The sequence below is a fragment of the Gouania willdenowi genome, chromosome 21 (genome assembly GCF_900634775.1).
Source record: "Gouania willdenowi chromosome 21, fGouWil2.1, whole genome shotgun sequence".
NCBI classification, from domain to species: Eukaryota; Metazoa; Chordata; class Actinopteri; order Blenniiformes; family Gobiesocidae; genus Gouania; species Gouania willdenowi.
Genome location: NC_041064.1, coordinates 25,537,121 through 25,558,131, shown reverse-complemented (window position 1 = coordinate 25,558,131; position 21,011 = coordinate 25,537,121). Strand labels below are relative to the sequence as shown.

Below are 21,011 nucleotides of genomic sequence, written 5' to 3'. Positions count from 1 at the left end.
GGAATTGGACACCACTGGAATACCATGTTGTCATGCAGCCTTTTGTGCTGTGGGGAATAAATAGCTGGCTGCTTCCACCTGCTGACACTCCACACTTATTCTACTCAAAATGCAGAGAAGGTTTACCACTCAAGAAGCGTTGGAATTGATCCTGAACAATGCAAACCCTTGTGACTCAGATGGGGAGGACATAAACCTTCAGCCAAATTCGGATTCGGACTCTGAGCTGTCTTCAGGTTAGATTTCCCAAACATCCTATTTTCATTTCCTGACTTTATTTTTATTTAAAACCGAAGAAAAGAATAATTTGAATTTGTTCACATTGCAGATGACGCGACTGCTCCTCATCTGGAAAAGAGAGCTCGGTTGGAGAGTGAGCCCACAGAGACGGCGAAAGAGGGCACAGTGTGGCATGAAGAACATGTGGGTACAATTCTCCGTTTCACTCCAATGGAACCGTACGCTGCAGATGGAGAGCCAACAGCAAAGGCCAGAAGAAGAATCAGGAGTCGCCTTCAGAGCTTCCTCTGTTTCATTACTGTTGGCATGCTCCGTCCCATTCAAGAATGGACTATTCAGCATGCACGGCAAACGGAGCAGACGGACTGGTTCATGATCCTCCATGAACTAATGGCATTTATTTCTGTTATTATTTTGAGGGGGGTGACCAAGGTTCCATCTCTGCGTGACAGCTGGTCAGCATGCCTGGGAAACCCACTTATCACTGGAATTATGTCACGAAACCGTTTCCAAGACATCATGCGTCACCTACGATTTGATGACATGTTTACGCGCAGTGAGCGAGTGCAGACAGATAAGTTTGCTGCAATTTCGGATGTGTGGGGATCGTTTGTTACCAACTGCATCACATGCTACAACCCTGGTCGACACATCACAATTGATGAACAGCTTTTCCCATCGAAGACTCGCTGCTGTTTCCTGCAGTACATTGCAACAAAACCCGACAAATTTGGCATAAAGTTTTGGGTGGCTTGTGATTTGAAAACAAAGTACATCTGCAATGTCCTCCCATATCTTGGAAAGGACCCCAGTCGTCCCAGTGAGGAGAGACTTTCTGAGAGTGTGGTGATGAAGCTGATGGAACCATTTATGGACAAAGGCAGGACGGTCACCACGGACAATTTCTTTACATCACTGACACTTGCACGACGACTGCTCAGCCGGAAAACCACCATCCTCGGGACAGTCAACAAGATTCGCCGGGAAATTCCTCAGTCAACTAGAAAGATGGACCGCAAGGAATTCACCACTCAGGTATGTTGTTGGTCTTTTTTATTCCATCAACACCTCTGAGTGTGTCATTGTGTTTAAAACCGCTATAATAACAACAATTTCTTCTTTTTTAGGTGTTTTCCACCACTGGTGCCACGCTGACGGTGTATGCGCCCAAACGAAAAAAGACCGTCTACATTCTCAGCAGCATGCACAGCGTGGTTGAGACTGAGGAAACCATCAAAAGGAAGCCAAACACCATCACCCAATACAACACCACAAAGTGCGGAGTGGATGTGATGGACCAGATGGTGCGGGAGTACAGTGTGCGCACAGGAACACGGCGATGGCCAGTCGCCGTGTTCTACAACATGATCGACATGGCGGCACTCAATGCACATCTGCTTTATCAAGCATGCACCGGGGTGCAGGAGAGACGGGTGGACTTCCTGGTTCAGCTAGCAAGAGAGTTGGCTAACTCTCATGTGAGTGAAAAGAAGGCACTCAAAGAGCAACTGCGCCAACAACAACCGCCTACACCTGGCCCTGGGAAAAGGGCTAAGTGTCAGATCAACCATTGCTGCAAGAGCAATCGCGCAACTGTGCGATGTGTTCATTGCCACAAATACACATGTGGCAAATGTAGGAGAGAGATACCGTGGCAGTGCCAAGTATGTCACGAGTCTCAATAAGAGGATGAAGGAGATTCTTCTAAATAAAAACCATTGAAAACAAATCACAGTTGTTCTTTTGCACATTTCTCACACCACACTGTCATTAAAAATAAATAATTTTTGTGTTCTCTTTGGGTCAAATGACACCTCTATGGGTTTTATAGGTAAAAAGTTCATTTGACACCTCTGTGGGACTTCTAGTGTTAAGTTCTTGGGTTAATTTTAACTCCTTTTCCCTCCATTGTTTATTTTTTAAGCTACTCTGGCAAATAATCTGGCCTCTCATATATGCTTTAAATGTTTCCCACAAAGTAGATCTTTTTATATCTGGATCATCATTTGTGTGAAAAAATATTTCAATTTGTTTCTGCAGTTCTTCAATTAATTTTATCATCTGATAGAAGTGCATTATTAAACCTCCATTTTTTGGTTATCGGGCCATATTCCATCTCTATTTGAAATGACACCGGGCTATGGTCAGATAACACAAATGCTTTGTAATCACAATATTTAATGTTTGTTAAATATGCATAATCAATTAAAAAGAAATCTATTCTAGAAAACGAATGATGAACCAGAGAGAAGTAAGAATATTTCCTTGTGTTAGGAGATAGAACTCTAAATGGATCAAATCATTTATAGGTGTTCATGAATCTATGAATGGTTTTGGCAGATTTTGATAAGATAGATGATTTTTGTGATGATCTATCATTTGTTGGGTCTAACACCAGGTTAAAATCTCCTCCAATTATTAATTTATGGGAGTCCATATTAGGTAATGCTGTAAAGAAAGAACTAAAAAAAGTCACGTCATCAACGTTGGGGGCGTATACACTAGCTAGAGTAACTGATTTATTGTGCAATTTTCCGGTAACAATAACGTATCTTCCTCGAGGATCAGATATTACTTTTGATGCTGAAAAAGGAATTGTTTTTTTAATAATTATAGCTGCCCCTCTGTTTTTTACTGGAAAATTAGAATGATACACCTGTCCAATCCATTTAGCTCGCAACCGTTTATGATCCTGATCTTTTAAGTGTGTTTCTTGTAAAAACCCAATATATAATATATGTCTAATTTTTTAAGGTGAGTCAATATATTCCCTCATTTAACAGGTCCATTGAGTCCTTCACAATTCCAAGAGATAATATTGACCAAATTTTTATGCCCAGATAAATGCAAAATATTATTTTTAGCCATAACTGTTTATTAGGAAAAATGAAAAATTACTCAGTTTTGTTTTTTTGGACGGCCTCCAATAAAGGTAGAAATCATATTTAATAGTAGTGCAGGTGAAAATGAATTGTATTCTTATCATCAGCCGCTGCTATCAACAATTCACTTACCTGACAAGAAATGAGCCAAACAAATTCAGATGTTGTCCAGATTTTAGCCTCGTAGATCCTGGTTCAGCTTCACTAACCACAAACACCTCCTTTCCTCTGATAACTTTTGACATTGTTCTCCTTGATTTGATATAACTGTTGACAGTTTATAAAACTCCAAATGTTTTTATGGTCTGACCGATTGGTACAGCCAAAAACACGTCAGTAATTCACCAGTTTCTGTGTGTAAGTTTCACTGTTTAACTATCTGAGCCCTTCCAGCCTCTTCTGGCTCATATTTTTTATAAGACTCAGCACTTTTACACTTAACGTGCAACTTATGTACTCACATGTAAGGAAGGGTCATTAATGTATAGGTTGTATAATTCATTTTTTTGTAAAAGGGTGGACTTTTGAATTTACTGATTGGTTTGCGCCAAAATAATTTTTCAGCAGCAATATCCACTGGAAAATGATATTGTCCACTTTCATTACAAATCCTGGTCCCTGAACAGCTTAAAAACCTTCTCCTGAATTTTTTCTGAAAACCCAGTTTCCTTCTTCATAGATATTTAAAAAAAAAAAACAACAAAAAAAAAGTAATCGATAAAATATTTATTGACACATTGACATTGGTCAATGATTTTCTATTGACTCTGAATAAATAGACTTCTAATACCTTTTTGTGATGTGTGTGTGTGAGTTAGAAAGCAAGTTCTTTTCCCACTTAGTTCAAATATTGTTTTATTATACATTTAGATACATATATAAATATATAAAAATATATATAGCTATAGATATAGACATAAGATAGAAATTTGAACAACAACAAGGCTGATGCTGTTGCCATTGTTGATGTTGTTGCTGATGTTGCTCTTGTTGTTGCTGCTGCTGATGCTGTTGATGGTGCTGCTGACGTTGCCCTCGTTGTTGCTGCTGATGCTGCTGTTGACATTGTCCTTGTTGTTGCTGTTGCCGTTGTTACTGCTGACGTTGCCCTTGTTCTAGCTGTCTGTCCTTGGTGCTAGGAAAAAATAGAGAACAGCTGACAAGTCTTCTGATTCAACAACAAAAGCAACGTCAGCAGCAACATCAACAGCGGTAACAGCATCAGCAACAACAACAACAGGGGCATTGTCAGCAGCAACATCAACAGTGACAGCAGCAGCAATGACAAGGACAACAGCAACAACAACAACAGGGGCATTGTCAGCAGCAACATCAACAGTGACAGCAGCAGCAATGACAAGGACAACAGCAACAACAACAGTTGCCCCTGTTGATGTTGCCGTTGAAGATGCCCTTGTTGTTGCTGCTGCTGCTGTTGATGTTGCTGCTGATATAACCCTTCTTGTTGCTGCTGATGCTGTTGATGACATTGATCTTGTTGTTGCTGTTGCCGTTGTTGCTGTTGATGTTGCTGCTGACGTCACCCTTGTTGTTCTTGCTGCTGATGCCATTGCTGTCCTTGATGCTAGGAAAATATAGAGAACAGCTGATGAGTCTTCTGATTCAACAACAAGGGCAACATCAGCAGCAACATCAGCAGCAACATCAACAGCGGTAACAGCATCAGCAGTAACAACAAGGGCAATATCAGCAGCAACAGCAGCAGCACCAACAACAAGGGCAACTTCTACAGCAACATCAACAGTGACAGCAGCAGCAATGACAAAAACAACATCAACAGCAACATCAGCAGCAACAACAACAGTTGCCCCTGTTGATGTTGCCCTTGACGATGCCCTTGTTGTTGCTGCTGCTGCTGCTGTTGATGTTGCTACTGACATAACCCTTCTTGTTGCTGCTGATGCTGTTGATGACATTGAATTTGTTGTAGCTGCTGATGTTGCTGTTGACATTGCCCTTGTTGTTGCTGTTGCGGTTGTTGCTGATGACGTCGCCCTTGTTGTTCTTGCTGCTGATGTCGTTGCTGTCCTTGATGCTAGTAAAATATAGAGAACAGCTGATGAGTCTTCTGATTCAACAACAAGGGCAACGTCAGCAGCAACATCAACAGTGGCAACAGCATCAGCAGCAACAACAACAAGGGCAATATCAGCAGCAACTGCAACAGCAGCAACAACAAGGGCAACGTCAACAGCAACATCAACAGTGGCAACAGCATCATCCTTGTTGTTGTTGCTGTTGATGTTGCTGTTGACGTCCTTGTCGTTGCTGCTGCTGTCGCTGTTGATGTTGCTGCTGACATTGCCCTTGTTGTTGTTGCTGCTGATGCTGTTGCCACTGTTTATTGCTGCTGATGTTGCCCTTGTTGTTACGGCAACAGCAGCAGCAGCAGCAACATGGGCAATGTCAGAAGCAACATCAATAGTTGCCACTGTTTATGTTGCTAATGATGTTGCCCTCGTTGTTGCTGCTGCTGTTGACGTTGCTGCCGACATTGCCCTTGCTGTTGCTGCTGCTGTTGCAGCTGTTGATGTTGATGCTGTCGTTGCCCTTGCTGTTGCTGCTGCTGTTGTTGCTGCTGATGTTGCTGTTGACATTGCCCTCGTTGTTGCTGTTGCCGTTGTTGCTGTTGATGTTGCTGCTGAAGTTGCCCTTGCTGTTGTTGCTGCTGATGTCGTTGCTGTCCTTGGTGCTAGTAAAATATAGAGAACAGCTGATGAGTCTTCTGATTCTACTGCAGGCTTGTTTCTAGGTGAGTTTCTATGACAGAATCCACCATAAACTAAACTAACATGTCTGCATATTACTTTAGATACACATTATTCTTGTTTTATAGTAACTGATGACCTGATTTCACATTTGTGGAAAAACCAATTTGAAATAAAATCCTCATAAAATGAAGTGATGTTTTGAGTAATGATACTTACCGTTAGTATGTTGGTGATGTTTATTATACATTCCCATCAGCAGGAGGGTGGAGGCAGAGGTGGAGCTTTAGTCCGTGATTTTTTACTCTTTTTCCCCTAAAAACAGACACGTGAAAATTCTAGTCAGCTGATTAAACACTTCCACAGTCATGATGTCATCACCTCTAAGGTTGATGGGTAAACATTTCTGCAGAGTAGACTTACGTAGTTTGCTTTGTTGCTCCAGCCGGGGTTATTCAGAGCATGGATGTCAGCTTCTATTTGGGCTTCTGCTTGAAAGAGTTCTCTTTTGTTTTCTTCCAAAGACTTCCACTGTGGATGAACAACAACAAAGTGTCACACACACACACACACACACACACACACACACACACACACACACACACACACACACAACGAAGACAAAAATGTGAAGATCACAGATAACTTATTGAGGAACCAACAAACGTACACGTTCAGAAAGAACTTTGTTGATGGCAGCACTGTTTCTAATGCCGAGCTCTTCCTGCACCGTCTTCCTCTCACTTTTTAAGAAAAGCATGAATGCGTTGGGAGGTTTCTTAACATATGGGCCCTTACCCTCCTCACGCTTCCTTTTTCTGAAGGAACAAAACACAAACAGTGAGCAGAGAGTAGTAGAGAGAGAGAGCAGGGAGACACTCTGATCAAGAGTTACTCAGAAAAAAAAGACAATTAAAACAACTCAAGGACACTTACTTTGGAACTGGGATGGGTTCCAGGGCCTCTGGTGGCATGACAGCCAATAACTCATCCAACTCATCTCTACAAAGATAAAAACATAAACACGCTGGATGAGAAATCATGTCACAAACATGTGGACCAACGTCTGATGGATCAGGTGTGTTTGTTTGCTTTGCTTACCGTTCTTCAAAAGACGGAAAACATTCACGTGGGAAGAAAGGAGTGCTGTAAAACTGGAGACACAAAAACATGAATGTTAGACACCAGGGTTTGGGTCAATTGCATTTTTCTATTACAATTACATCCTCAATTATCCATGTTCAATTACAACTATATTATGAGTATGGTGACCTGCATTTTTTCCAATTACAATTCAAATTACAAATATGATTTTCCCCCTGAAAGTCAATTACAATTACGTTGTCAATTACTAAAGTTCAAATTCAGTTAATCACAATTACTGAGCCTGGAATGAATAACCCCATAAAATGTGACCTTCCTCTTATGTTAGCTTTCTGTTAGCACCATGATAACGGGTCAGTTGTCTCCCACGTCTTAAATCAACTATAAAATACAATAAAAATTATTATCTATCATTCAATTTGTTTTTGATCTCTTGGTTAATTTGTTAGACTTCCTAATTAATGAAAATATTGGTATTATTGTTTTTGGTGTGGGCGTCTGAGCCTCTTTTCTGTCAGTATACCCATTAATTATTATTTTTTTTTCCTTCAATTTTTAAAATTGTCTTAACAGTAAAAAAAAAAAAGCCATATTTTTCCATTTTTATGCCTTACTATATACAGCCATATCTCTGAAATGTGGGTGTTCTACATTTTATTATTTTTATTTTTATGCCTTACTGGATTTTATGATAGCCTTATCTGAAAAAAATTCCCATATTTTTACATTTTTGTGCCTTGGCACTGAATAATTACTATTACAAAGTCAATTATCTGAACTCAATATATAATCATTTTATAATTGTAATTAGATATCAATTATGTGATTATAATTTTTTTTTTTATCCCAACCATGATATCAACCATCCACCAAAAAACTACTGCTAGGGTCTGTCAAAGAAACCAAACTGGGTGATATTCCAATGCCACATAAGGACTGGATAAAAAGATCTAAATAAATCCATTAAAAACTGTGTTTATAACAACAACAGAGTCATGGGGTCTGGCATGCTCAGTTGGAGAGAGGTTGGAGAGGGCATTAAGAGAGAGGTCATTTAGGCTAGAGAGGGACCGGAGAGGGTCCCATTCCTCTCTCGAACACTCCCTCTATGTCTGCTTCTTCCCTTGTGTGTTTGCTCCTGTACTCCTTCTGGCTTTTGTCTTGCAGGTCCGTGGGATCCTTAGTGTGGAGTTACAGAGTCTCAGCGGCTCTGTCTCCACCCTCTCCTCTGCACACACCCAACACAGCATAACGTGGATGGCTGTTCATCATAGGAATGGGATCCACACAAGGTTCCTGCTGCTTAAAAGAAGGTTTTCCTTGCCGCCATGATGAATTCATGTTGGGTGTGGGATACATATGTATGTGTATATACGTATATATGCATATGTGTGTATCCATAAAATGAAGAGTCCGTCCTTAAGACTGCTCTACTGTAAAGTGCTTTGAGATACCATTGGTTATGATTTGGCGCTATACAAATAAAGATTGATTGATAAATAAAGATTGATATAGAAGAATGAGGAAGGGTCTGTCTGTTCTTAATGGATGAACAAATGTATACTGTGATGTTGCCCACATTGGCACCATGTGTTTCAGTGATTCTTACTTGGAGGTCTGTTAACGGTGGAGGAGGACATTTACAAAGAGGAGGAGCAGGAGATGACATCACAGGGTAAGTTGCCCAGTGCACCAGTCCTGCAACCTCTGGAAACAGCTCCACAACATCTGTAATCTCAGGAAGGAGATTCTTCAACTCCTCCTCCTCCTGGACCACAGGATCCATCAGCATGTTCAATGGTGTCCTGTGACACAAAGAAATAAACAAGGAGACAAAGAAAATAAATAAGATACACACACACACACACACACAAAGAGAGAGAGAGAGAGAAGCTGGAAGGAATATAAACCTAAACATAATACACAAAATGATTCCCAAAGCACATGAATCAACAGTGAAATACACAAAAACATTAAAAAAAATCTAAATAAATGAAAAATTGACTCAACAAAGACAGACACAACAGCAAAGACACACAAATTGTCAACAAAGTTACACAAAATGACAAGAAAATACAAAAAACAACAACAATAATACAGAAAGTGACCCCAAAAATGCACAAATCAACAACATAAATGCAGAAAAAGACAGAAAAATACAATAAGAACCCCCCAAAAAACAACAAAAACACACAAAATGACTCCCAAAAGATACAAATCAAGAGTAAAATGTACAAAAATGTAAAAATAAATGAAAAATTGCACTAAATGACTCAACAAAGACAGACACAACTACTTCAAGGAACAAAATGACTATTAAAACAACAAAACATTATAGAATAGCTACAAAGACACACAAACTGTCAACAAAGTTACACAAAACGACAAGAAAATACAGAAAACCACAACAATAATACAGAGTGACCCCAAAAATGCACAAATCAATAACATAAATGCAGAAAAAGATAGAAAAATACACAAAATAACAATAAGAACCCCCCAAAAATACACAAAATGACTCCAAAAACACACACAATGATCCATATCTTGCCAAATTATTTGAATTCAAATGTAATGCAAATGAAAATATATTTAGCTGATGCACAAAACACTTGAAAATTGCCAAAAAAAATAAATAAAACGTTACGAAAAATGTTAGAACATCATTAAAGACAAGTCAGTTTTGTGTAAATACTTGTGACACACACTCCTATCAGCTGTATATCATTTAAATTAGTAGTTATATCTGTAATTATGTTGCTATTATTATTATTATACTTTGTGATGAATGACCTCCACATGTACGAAGATGTCGGAGCAGTGCTGCCGCCTGGTGGAATGTAGTAGGAACTACTTGACGGTAAAATAAAGCCTAATAAAACTTCTACTTACTTCATTTTGAGAGCGGAGGTTGTTAATATGTGATATTCTGGTTGATAATGTTCAGAAATAATCGCTGGCGATTTCTGAGAGAGTTTTCCTTGTAGACTGAACAGTGAACTGCAGACACAAATACTGGAAAAAGGTTTGTTTTCTTTCTAACCGCTTATATAGGGTGAGAAATGACGCGGTTGCCATGGAAAACGTGTATTTAAATAATGCACTTTTTTTTTTAAAGCAACATTATTGTTTTTGTCTAGTGTGGATAAAGCAGTGGTTCTCAACATTTATTGGGTTGTAACCACATTTTGATATCACACATTTCTGGTGACCCCAGAGCAGGACCGGCTTTAGGCCATGGCCATGCCTGAATAAAAATTGATAAAGTTTTTATTTTTTATTTTATTTATTTTGTTCAAGTCAATACACAGTGTACACAATATTATTTATTTCAAATATCAAGACAATACAGTGCAATTCTGCGACACAACACACCATTGGAACAAAAACAACCTTTTTTTAAAAAAATCAGAATAATGCACTGTAATACAATATAACACCTACAGGTATAGTACAAATGTCTCGAGGGAACAATAAAAATAAAAAAAAGTGCAAAATTCAAAATCAATTCTTTTCCTGTTTGGTTTTTCTATTCAGTAACACATGTCTTAAAATCAAAGAACACAATGTGCAAACAACACGACAGAATTATTTAGAATAGAACAAGAATTAAAGTAAAATAAATATAAATATGGGCAGAAGATTAGCTGTTATAGGTACAGATTTTTAATATTCAATTAAGAGAAAACATGTACAGTTATTATTGTAAAGGGTGTGTTTCACATTTTTTTTTTTACCATTTAAAATTATATTTAAAATATATATATATTTGGGGGGGTGCGCCCCTCCAGCAGAGGGCGCCCTGGGTGGCCATATATATATATATATATATATATATATATATATATATATATATATATATATATATATATGGTTTTAAGCTAGTACAAAGAATTAGTTTTATCAATAATAATAATGCTGAGACTAATATTACTTTTATTCATCATCATCATTACTACTACAACTACTACTAGAATACTTTTTCAGAGACATGAGTTGTTTTAATTTGAACAAAGAATTTTAACATGTGGAACTCTATTATTATTTATTATTGGCACAAAATTAACAACAATAGACTGGGAACATTTTCAATAGCTGGTAGAGTATAGTCTATCATAATAATGATAATGAATAATTCAATATCAAAATGTAAATACAATGTTCATTAAATAAAAAAATAAAAACAATCACCTCATAAAAGCGATATACAGCATATAGTGTAAATATGAATAGTTTAAAGCCAGTACAAAGTAAGGGTGTAAGAAAAAAATTAATTTTGCGTTACATCGCGATATTTCAATGTGCGATTATCAAATTATTCCAACAAATGTCCATGTCAATGTTATTTAACATAGAGATTTATTGCCCTAACATATGCATAGCACGTAGCAAGTTGTTAAACTACATCAGTCCTCAATGCATTTTACTTTGTAAAGTTGCACTTTGTAATTCAAGTACCAATATAAAAATATATATAGTTAGTTACCATTTATTTGTTCTCACAAGTTTAAAAAAAAAAGGAAGAAATTGTATTTCATACAATTTTGTACTTGTAAAGGTGAAATTTGTGTTTATAGATATCGCCAAATATCACAATGTATATTGTATTGTACAGTTTCGGGATATATTGTATTGTGTCTTGCAAGTCGTGAATCATAACGTCAGATTCATGGCAATGCACACCCCAAGGCTTATTTTGATCAATATTAATACTGAGAATACTACTATTATTATTTAAATTAAGTTAAATTACTACTACTGCCAGAATACGTTTTCCAGAGACAAAAACAGGAGATGTTTTAATTTAATTTAACTCTATGATTGTTTAAAGCTGGAGTTCTGAAAAACTATTTCATTACATCGTTGTCGTCCCAGAAAAAGGAAACTTATAATAAAAGCAGACGGTGTGCTTTTTTTTGATTTTGAATAAATATACTTTATTGCCTGTATTGCACACACACCAAAGCCCCCGGCCTTTAAAGAAGGACAAGGACCCTGCTTCTTGTGCCTCTTATAGGCCCCTGTCTTTGTTAAATGTTGATGTCAAAATTTTAGCCAAAGTCCTAGCCATGCGCCTTGAGAAAATTCTTCCTACTATTATTTCAGAAGAACAAAATGGTTTTATCAAAGGGCGTCAGCTGTTTTATAATATCTGCACTCTCTTAGATGTAATTTTTTCTGTAAATTCTTCCTTAGTCCCTGAAGTGGTCATCTCAATTGATGCTGAGAAAGCATTCGACCGTGTAGAGTGGAATTATCTGTTTGCGGTACTTAATAAATTTGGATTAGGTAATAGATTTATATCCTGGATTCGCCTTCTCTACACTTCACCACAGGCTAGTATTCACACAAACAATACTTATTCTGAATATTTTACACTTTCACGTGGTACCAGACAAGGATGTCCTCTATCCCCACTACTTTTCACTCTGGCCATTGAACCTCTGTCAATTGCATTAAAATTCTCGGTCTGATATTGAACTTAAATTGTCACTTTATGCAGATGACCTGCTCCTTTATGTCTCAGACCCACTGTCTAGTATAGCATCTATTTTGGACTTACTTCAAAGGTTTGGCTCCTTCTCCGGTTATAAAGTTAATCTTCTTAAAAGTGAATGTTATCCCATAAACCAATCTGCATTATCACTTAAACAATCCGACATTCCTTTTAAATTTAGTGTGACGGGATTCGGGTATTTGGGGATTAATGTCACCCGCACTCTCCCTTCACTTTTTGCTTCTAATTTCTCCCCCTTGTTGACCCAGGTCAAGGCTGATTTACAGAGGTAGAACTCCTTGCCTTTGTCTTTGATAGGTAGAATTAATGTAATAAAAATGTCTGTGCTGCCCAAATTTCTTTTTTTATTTCAATGTACACCTGTTTTTCTAACCAAAAAATATTTCAAATCACTTGACCAATGTATTTCTACCTTTTTGTGGTGTGGGAAGGCTCCCAGAGTAAGATATTCATTATTGCAACAACTTCGACTTGGTGGGGGATTGGCATTACCCAATTCTTTGTTTTATTATTGGTCAGCACATATTCAAAAGGTGATTTAATCTTCAGATTTGCTGTGGTACAAGTTGGAGGCGCAATCGCTATCCTCATCTTCTTTACTGGCTCTGCTTTCCTCCTCCCTGCCACAAAATCCTTCTAGTTTTACAACCAGTCCTGTGGTGCTGTCCACCCTCAAAGTCTGGTTTCAGTTTAGGCAGCATTTTAACTTTGTGTCTCCATCCACTCTGACACCTGTCGTCAAAAATCATATGTTTCCTCCATCACTTACTGACAATGTGTTTCAGAGCTGGCAGAGCCAAGGCATTACGTGTTTCAGGGATCTTTATAAAGATGGTATTTTCTCAAAATTTTCAGACTTGTCTATAGATTTTAATTTACCAGCTTCTCATCTGTTTCGCTATTTTCAGATCAGACACTGTACCTCTCGCCTATTCCCATGCTATCCCTCTCTCCCTGTTGACCAACCATAGGAGGATCTCTTATCACTAAAACCCAGCCGGAAAGCTTTAATATCTAAATGATACTTCCAGTTATTGTCATTTGATGGCCACTCGGGTTCCAAACCTTGCATTGCTTGGGAACAGGAGTTGGGTGTTGAGTTTACAGATCGGTTGTGGGATGAGGCCATCAATAATATACGTTCGAGCACACCCTGTGCTAGGCTGGGATTAATACAATTTAAAGTTCTGCACAGAGTTCATTTATCAAAATCTCGGTTATCCCGAATATACCCTAATGTTACAGATCAATGTGACAAATGTCAGGCTCCCTCCTGTACTCTAAGCCATATGTTCTTTTCATGTCCGAGCTTACAGAAATTCTGGAACGACTACTCCACAATTATGTCACTGGGAAAATGTATTAAAATGGGTCCCTTCCTTGCTATATTTGGCCTTTCTGTTGATTCTTCTAATCTAAACCGCCTACAGTCAGATATATTGTCCTTTACATCTCTGTTAGCAAGACGATGTATTTTATTCCTTTGGAAATCCCCAAAACCACCTTCAATTGCCTGCTGGCTTAGAGATGTTATATATTTTGTTGAAACTGAAAAGATAATGTTCTCTGTGAAGGGTGACACTGCCAAGTTTGTTCGTAAATGGAAACCTTTCACGGACTACTTTAACTCTTTGAAAACCTTGCCCCCTGACTGACTCCCCTACATGCTGCCAGTACCCACCACACAATCCCCCCCTTTTTTTTTAAAAAATTATTATTATTATTATTGTTTTATTAGCATTATTCGTGAAGGTTACCATTACAAATGCCACGGTTTTCTGCATTCTTGTAACCCAATCAACCATGCATCACAGTTAACCACTTGGACGTGAGACTTCACTTGGGTTAATTTATGTCAAATTTGTATTTTGATTTTATTCATTATTTTTGTGTTTTTGTTATTTTATTTTTTGTTTTGTTTTGTTTTTTGTACTATTGTATTAATATATATACATTACTATTATGTTTCCTGTCAGAGACACTGTTCTTGTTGTATGGCTTTTGTTTCAGGGCCTTGAGTTTGATGTTCATTGTAAAAGAAAAAAATGATGGGAAATATGCGTATAATGTATAATTTTTTTGTATACCATTGTATTCCCAAATGAAAAAAGATTAATAAATATATATATATATATAAAGTCCTTTGTTTTTCAGGACTGGACAACTTCAACTTCCTCCTATCAGCCTCTCATCCAGCAGCAGGTTCAGCCCTCCCTCTGGCCCTGCCTTACGTCCTGGTGCCTTCCTCAGCCTTACACCACTACCCCCTGGCAGGCTCTGATGGTTGATGGTGGGGGCAGGGCCTTACAGCCTGCCGTCGTACCTGAGCAGCTCACCTGTTCCTCTGCCGTCCTCTCCAGAGAAGCTTTACAGACCAGCAGGAGGCATCCCACCCTCTCCCTGTGCACTGCAGCACAAGGTCTGCATGAGCACAGCAGAACCTCTGGTAAGAAACACAGCCCAACATTATCAGCCTCTGTGACAACTTGTAGACATGAGTCATCTAAAAGCTGTTGTTATAGTGTGGCCTCATAGATCATTTACTCCAGAAAGAAAGGAAAATGGTTGAAATTGTCACTTAAAAGACACTCTATTTGTTGACATTGCATTGTGGGATGTGGAGCTGCACAAGTGTTTTTCTTTCATTTTTACCGTGATCACCAGAAAAAAAGGACAGTGATTCACTTCACTGTGTTTCCACATCCCACAATGCAATTATATCTTTTTGGGGCAAATTATCTTAATTTTATTGATGTGTACAAAAAGAATATTCCTAAGACAATATGAACATGGTGATTAGAGTGTAATTAGTTTTTTTATTTTGGTGCTGAGAGTAGGCATGTAAGTCCTTCAATTTGTTAATTCATTCTTCTCTGCATTATTCTGTATCTTTTCACACACAAACACAATAGATAAGCACCCCTGCACTAACAAATGTTAAATTTATAATGGATTTATTTATAAAATAAAATATCAGTGTTGGCAGCTTCAAGTAAAATACCACACAGTGTCTGTTTGGTTAAATACATTTTCCTCTGGTGAGTGTGAGCTGAACTGTAAGCTGATAAAATCTCCAACTTGTTTGTTAGGATTAATGCCCCCAGCCTTAAAGTCTCATATAACTGCTACTGGTGTTATTCCTTGCCTCAGGCTTCAATCTGTGTAAGGTTCAGGGAAACAAATGAGTGACATTAACAAAAAGACTCCTTGGTGAGTGTGAATACTGAGATGATAATGTCAGCACACTTTGAACTGAACGCTCATACCGTGGAGCAGCAGGTTAGTTAGTGACGGGATCAGCTCTAATTTTATCATCATAGTTTTTCGCTAAATAAAAGCGATATTTCTAAAGTTTTGACAAAGTATGATTGCGCTTTGAACGCATAAAATGACATAAACAGACTACTTTTAAAAATTAATTTTGTGGTTTTTACTTTGATATTGTAGCCGTTAAAGATACTGTTGCTCGAGCAACTCAGAAACAGAGGATATTCAAGACCAGTCTTTTCCATGGCATGTAATATTTTAATAGAAAACATATCTGTCATATTCAGTATGGCTGTCATTCATGCAGTTACTTTAAATGAGTGCAATTTTTTTCTTACTACCAAGTGGTTTTAGGAAATTTGGACACAGGATTCTGAAGAATGGGCCACTCTTTCATTGCAGATAAAATGCAGTTGAGGACATCAAGAAACCGACATTCAATCCAAAAAGTATATTTACAGTTCCAGAATATTAACTACATGAAACATTGTGACATTTATTTTTAAGAACTGATTATGGTCTCACAACAAAATGTGTTTTCAGTTTTTATCCACTTTTTAAATTTATTTATAGGGAAACCCAAAAGATCCTGATCCAAGAAAGACAGGGAGATCATTGCATTTCAAGAGATTTCTCATGGATTATTAGAAATGAGAACCTGAAAACAAGATTCTAATGGATGATGACAGAGACTTGAAGATGTTGCCAACCCAACACTTCTGAACCTCATTGTATACCCATTACACTGCTTACACACCATTTACAGTGATGTCCACCCCATATTCATTCTCATTCCATTGTATTCCTGTATCATGTTTTTCTGCAGTCTGTGCCTTCTCCTCACCTTTCTCTCTCTTTATTTTATTCTCTCTCTTGCATTGTGGATGATCAGTGTACAGTACATTGTCATAGCATTAACATAGCCTTCTTCCTTCCTTCTCTGGTTTATAGCTCAACCAGGGGTTCACACGTGGGAGTGCTAGCTTTTAGATGTACACATTCAGACACAGTTTAAAGCACTCTGATAGCTGGAGGTGTTCCATATATGAATGAGGAAACAGACAGCATAATTTCTGCCTCTTATATAGTTTATTTTGGCACGCTAAATGGTCACATGACGAATATAATTTGATGTGTTGTTTGTTTTTTTGTGAAAAATAGTTATTATTTTTTGCTTTAAATTGGTGAAAAAAATGAATGAAAATGGTTATGTTGTTCAAATGTTTAGAATGTCTTTATTCAAAGAAAATAGTTTTTTTTGTTTTTTTTTGCCTCTGATTGATGAGTCATGAAAGGACAACTTTTGGAGTGTGATTTTGAAAGAATCCTGCCACACCAGCATAGAAAATATCTATTAGTGATCACTCTTGGGATGTTTGTATACTTTTAAAGTTTCATAGAAGGGGTGGGATGAAACACTTTGTTCATGATATGCATCGTACATGAACCCTAATGGCTTATGACATGTTGGTCAATATGTATTGTTTGGATATCTGTTGACTACTTCCCCCCCCCAAAAAAAAAATAAATAAAATAAAATAAGAAATAAAAAAAGTTTTAGTTTAACACATTGTACAAGTCTCAAAATAGTTGTATAGTAGAATATGTTGTCATAATATATCAAGGTTATTTCTATATTGAAAGGAAAAGTATAAATATATTACATATACTGTATACACTTCATATATATATGATTAAAACAAACTGTAAAAGAGTGTAAAATCAATGTTCAACATACCCTATCATAATCAGAACATCCCTCCAAAGCACTTCAGCTTTCTTATCCGTACACAATGACACAGACTAATCATTGTGATACCACTGACACGGATATTTACTTTTCAGAGATCAACTATGGACTGGGTTTTTGCAGGTAATCCATTGTGTTTTTCTATTTGTACAAATTGTTTTGAAAAATTCACTTATTGTGCAAATGTTTAGAATTATTAAAAAAAAGAAGAAGAAGAAGAAGAAGAAAAAAAAAAAAAAAAGTACCAACGTAACTTAGAAAAACTAAATGAACTGTGTTTATTCCTCATGATTTCGGTTGTACTCCAGAGTGACTCCTCTTCACTAGAGAAGATCTTTGGTCGGTGTGTACAGCTGCTGTAAATCGGGCGTGTGTGTTCGGACACGAGCCTCAAGTCGGACGCCTGCAGCTGTTTAGAGCTCAGGAGGAATCATGGAAATACACAGAAACCCACCGCTTTAGGACCGGGGACAGACCGGGGGAGAGTCTCGGCAGCTCGGACCGTCCTCAGGTCCTTCTCTGCTGGAAGCAATGTGGCTGAATCCTGAGGAAGTCCTGCTGAAGAACGCTCTGAAGCTGTGGGTGACGGAGAGAAGCAATGACTTCTTCCTGCTGCAGAGAAGGAGAGGCCATGGAGAGGCCAGCAGTGGAATCACAGGTAAACACCAGGGAACAAACTAAAACTATCTACTGTTTATTAAACTAAGACTACAAATAACATATGGACAGGGACAGGTAAACAATGGCGGATAAAAACTAACAAAAAAGACCAAGAGCACAAACAATAATAATAGAGAGTTGAGCAGGTACACGATGACATAATAAACACCTAAATTCGAGTAAAAACAACAACAACAACAACAAACAGGAACAGTGTCTGAACTAGAGGCCGACCATTATATGGTTTTTAGGGCTGATATTGTGGTTTTTAAAAAGTGGATATCCGATATATCTGCAGATAACCGATATATGAAATAAAAACATTGATATCCACAGGATCAGTGTTGGGAGGAACTAGTTATTTTTGTAATATATTACAGTAATATATTCCTTTTTGAAGCAACTCAGTAGTGTAACTCATTACAAAAGTGGTAATATATTACTAGTTACAATTAAAGTAACTCAAGTTAAATGCATATTTCATTTAAGTGCATATGTGTTTTGTTTTCTCACTGTTTGCAATTATTTGAGGAAAAAAATGATGATCATTATCGTTAAATATAACTTATTATGGGGAACAAAAAAGAGCTTTCTGCTCCTGAAACAGCAGATGTACCGTATATGAAACAAAACTTAGACCGATGTTATTTGAACACTATCAGTGTAATATAATTAGTGTTCTGGACCAAAAGTAACTCAAAGTAGTGTAACTCAGTTACATTTAAAAAAAAAAAACAAACAAAAAAAACAGTAATATTGTAATACAAATGTATTACATTTTTATCCCGGTAACTAGTTCATATAAATATATTACAAGTTTAGAGTAACTTACCCAACATTGCACAGGATATATGGGCTATTGTGTACATGAACACAAATTATTTTAATACCCAGAATATTATTCGAGACAAAGAAGTAAAACACTACTAAATCAAAATAAATAACTTTAATTAGTTACATTGTCAACATAACTGAAAAGGCAAACTTGTGCAAACAGTATTGACGGAAAACAATGTGTATTTTTTTTAAAGAGCAAGTTGCCCTAATCACATAAAGTAAACATGAATAAACAAAAAACAAAGGTCTTATAATGCAGAAAGCACATAGACAGAATTCCCACACAGCAACAAAGTGAACACATCAGTTACATATTAAAGTCTGACTGATTGGGCTATAGTCTGAACAACACAATATAAAAAACAATAGAACAACATATACATGAATAAAAGCAAAAATAAACGGCAATAAAAACTATTAGAGGGATAGGCAAAGTGTAAGGAAATAACGACGACATACACGACCAGGAAACAACAACAATATCAGTGTGTCAGAAAAACAAATACAATTCCTAATATTAATAAACAACAGCATAGTTTACATAGCCCAGACGTCAGGGAATCATCCCAACATACATGCGCATCTAAACAATAAACAGAGCTTGAAGAAAAAAAAGTAAAATACAAGTAAACAACAATTATGGACAGGTAAACAGTGCAGGACAAACAAATAAAACAAAACAAAAAAGATTAACAGTGATTAAAGAAGTCAGTGAATGAAACCAAGCTCACAATTAACTGACAACTGATAGAGGGACGCCTACACAGTGACAGAAAACAGAGCGTTATTAAACAACAATAACAACATTAATAGGTAGACACCAGTGACCAAAAACCCAACAAACAGATCATCCCTGTAGTTATGTTCACATCATGGGGTGAACAGAGGTCACAGAGTTCACAGGAGAAGCACCACACAAAGCTCTAATGTTGTCCACAGTCACACAATGTACTGAGTATTTAAAACTCTTTAATAAACAAGAATTTTATAAATAGATATCCTTATGTTGCTTGTCAAGCAAGAAGTAGAAGTTTGTTTTCAACCAATAGATAGATAAATAAATATGATAGTATGACAGTAAATTATTCTGTACTGTACGAGTATATGTTCAAACCAAAATGGGTTTTCATTATCAATACATTAGGATATTTTATGCCGCACGCGGTGAGGATTTAAGAAATTACAATAACTAATATATATATATATATATATATATATATATATATATATATATATATATATATATATATATATATAAGCAATTTAACAGGCATGTCTCCTCAATGTGGAATATTGAAGTAAATTCAAACAATTACATTTACATCTCACAAATTACAGGTGTATTTTTCAAATAAACACTTGAGAAAATTCTCACTTTAATGAATTAAAAAGTGTTTTAATTTACCTCATTACAAACATGTTTATGTTTTTTTTTTTTTTTTTTTTAAACCAATGTAGTCAAACCTTTACTAAACAAATGACTGTACAATTCATGTGCCGAGAAGCAGAGGTGGACAAAGTACTTTAACTTGTTATATGAGTGCAAATAAAGATATTCTTTGACAGATATTAGTAAAAGTAGATTAGTCAATGTATTATAAATGAAGAAAATAAAAACTTAAGTATTTACAGAAGAAAATACTTAAGTATTGAAAGGAATTGAAATTCTTGATTACAAGTGTCATCATTATAGTTGTGATTAAGAAAACACTGATGCAGAATCTGTTGCATGTTTATTAATACCACAATGCAACAGCTACCCGATAGACGTATGACTGAATAAAATCGTGTGATCTTTCATTGTCTACCATAACCTTTAGGTTTATGTTCAGAGATCACATCAGACAAACCAAACCACCATTATTCACAGAAAGGAAATGGAGCTGTTAAACCAGCTCAACATCTCACAAGCAAAGGCAAAAAGTAAGCAGCTGTATTCACTAACCAATCGAATAAAGCAAATTTAACCAGCAACTGTATTTCTATCGCGCAAAAAAAACCATTTATCTATTAGGGGTGTGTAT

At 36.8% G+C, this 21,011-nt stretch overlaps 2 protein-coding genes across 5 annotated transcripts in view; one reads left to right on the top strand and one right to left on the bottom strand.

The window, feature by feature from the left end:
* Positions 1–4,592: 4,592 nt before the first annotated feature.
* LOC114454773 (transcription factor 7-like) lies at positions 4,593–17,536 on the bottom strand. 4 transcript variants are annotated; one of them, XM_028435530.1, is made up of 9 exons: positions 17,479–17,536; positions 14,810–14,916; positions 8,565–8,760; positions 6,953–7,005; positions 6,788–6,853; positions 6,522–6,669; positions 6,275–6,382; positions 6,071–6,166; positions 5,779–5,835 (listed from the first exon to the last, which is right to left on the bottom strand). In XM_028435530.1, the coding sequence occupies exons 3-8, from the start codon at positions 8,745–8,747 to the stop codon at positions 6,107–6,109; spliced, it is 618 nt and encodes a 205-aa protein (XP_028291331.1). In that variant the 5' UTR covers positions 8,748–8,760; positions 14,810–14,916; positions 17,479–17,536; the 3' UTR covers positions 5,779–5,835; positions 6,071–6,106. The 4 variants fall into 4 exon arrangements, with proteins under 4 accessions (XP_028291330.1, XP_028291329.1, XP_028291331.1 ...); XM_028435529.1 differs by lacking the exons at positions 5,779–5,835; positions 14,810–14,916; positions 17,479–17,536 and adding exons at positions 4,593–4,707; positions 9,848–10,143; XM_028435528.1 differs by lacking the exons at positions 5,779–5,835; positions 14,810–14,916; positions 17,479–17,536 and adding exons at positions 5,117–5,178; positions 9,848–10,143.
* Positions 17,537–17,814: 278 nt separating this feature from the next.
* tbc1d8 (TBC1 domain family member 8) overlaps positions 17,815–21,011 on the top strand; it is a 43,372-nt gene continuing 40,175 nt past the window's right edge. The window contains exon 1 of the mRNA XM_028435498.1: positions 17,815–18,148. Within this exon, the coding sequence (XP_028291299.1) occupies positions 18,022–18,148 (127 nt within the window). The 5' untranslated portion in view covers positions 17,815–18,021. The remainder of the gene's footprint in view (positions 18,149–21,011) is intronic.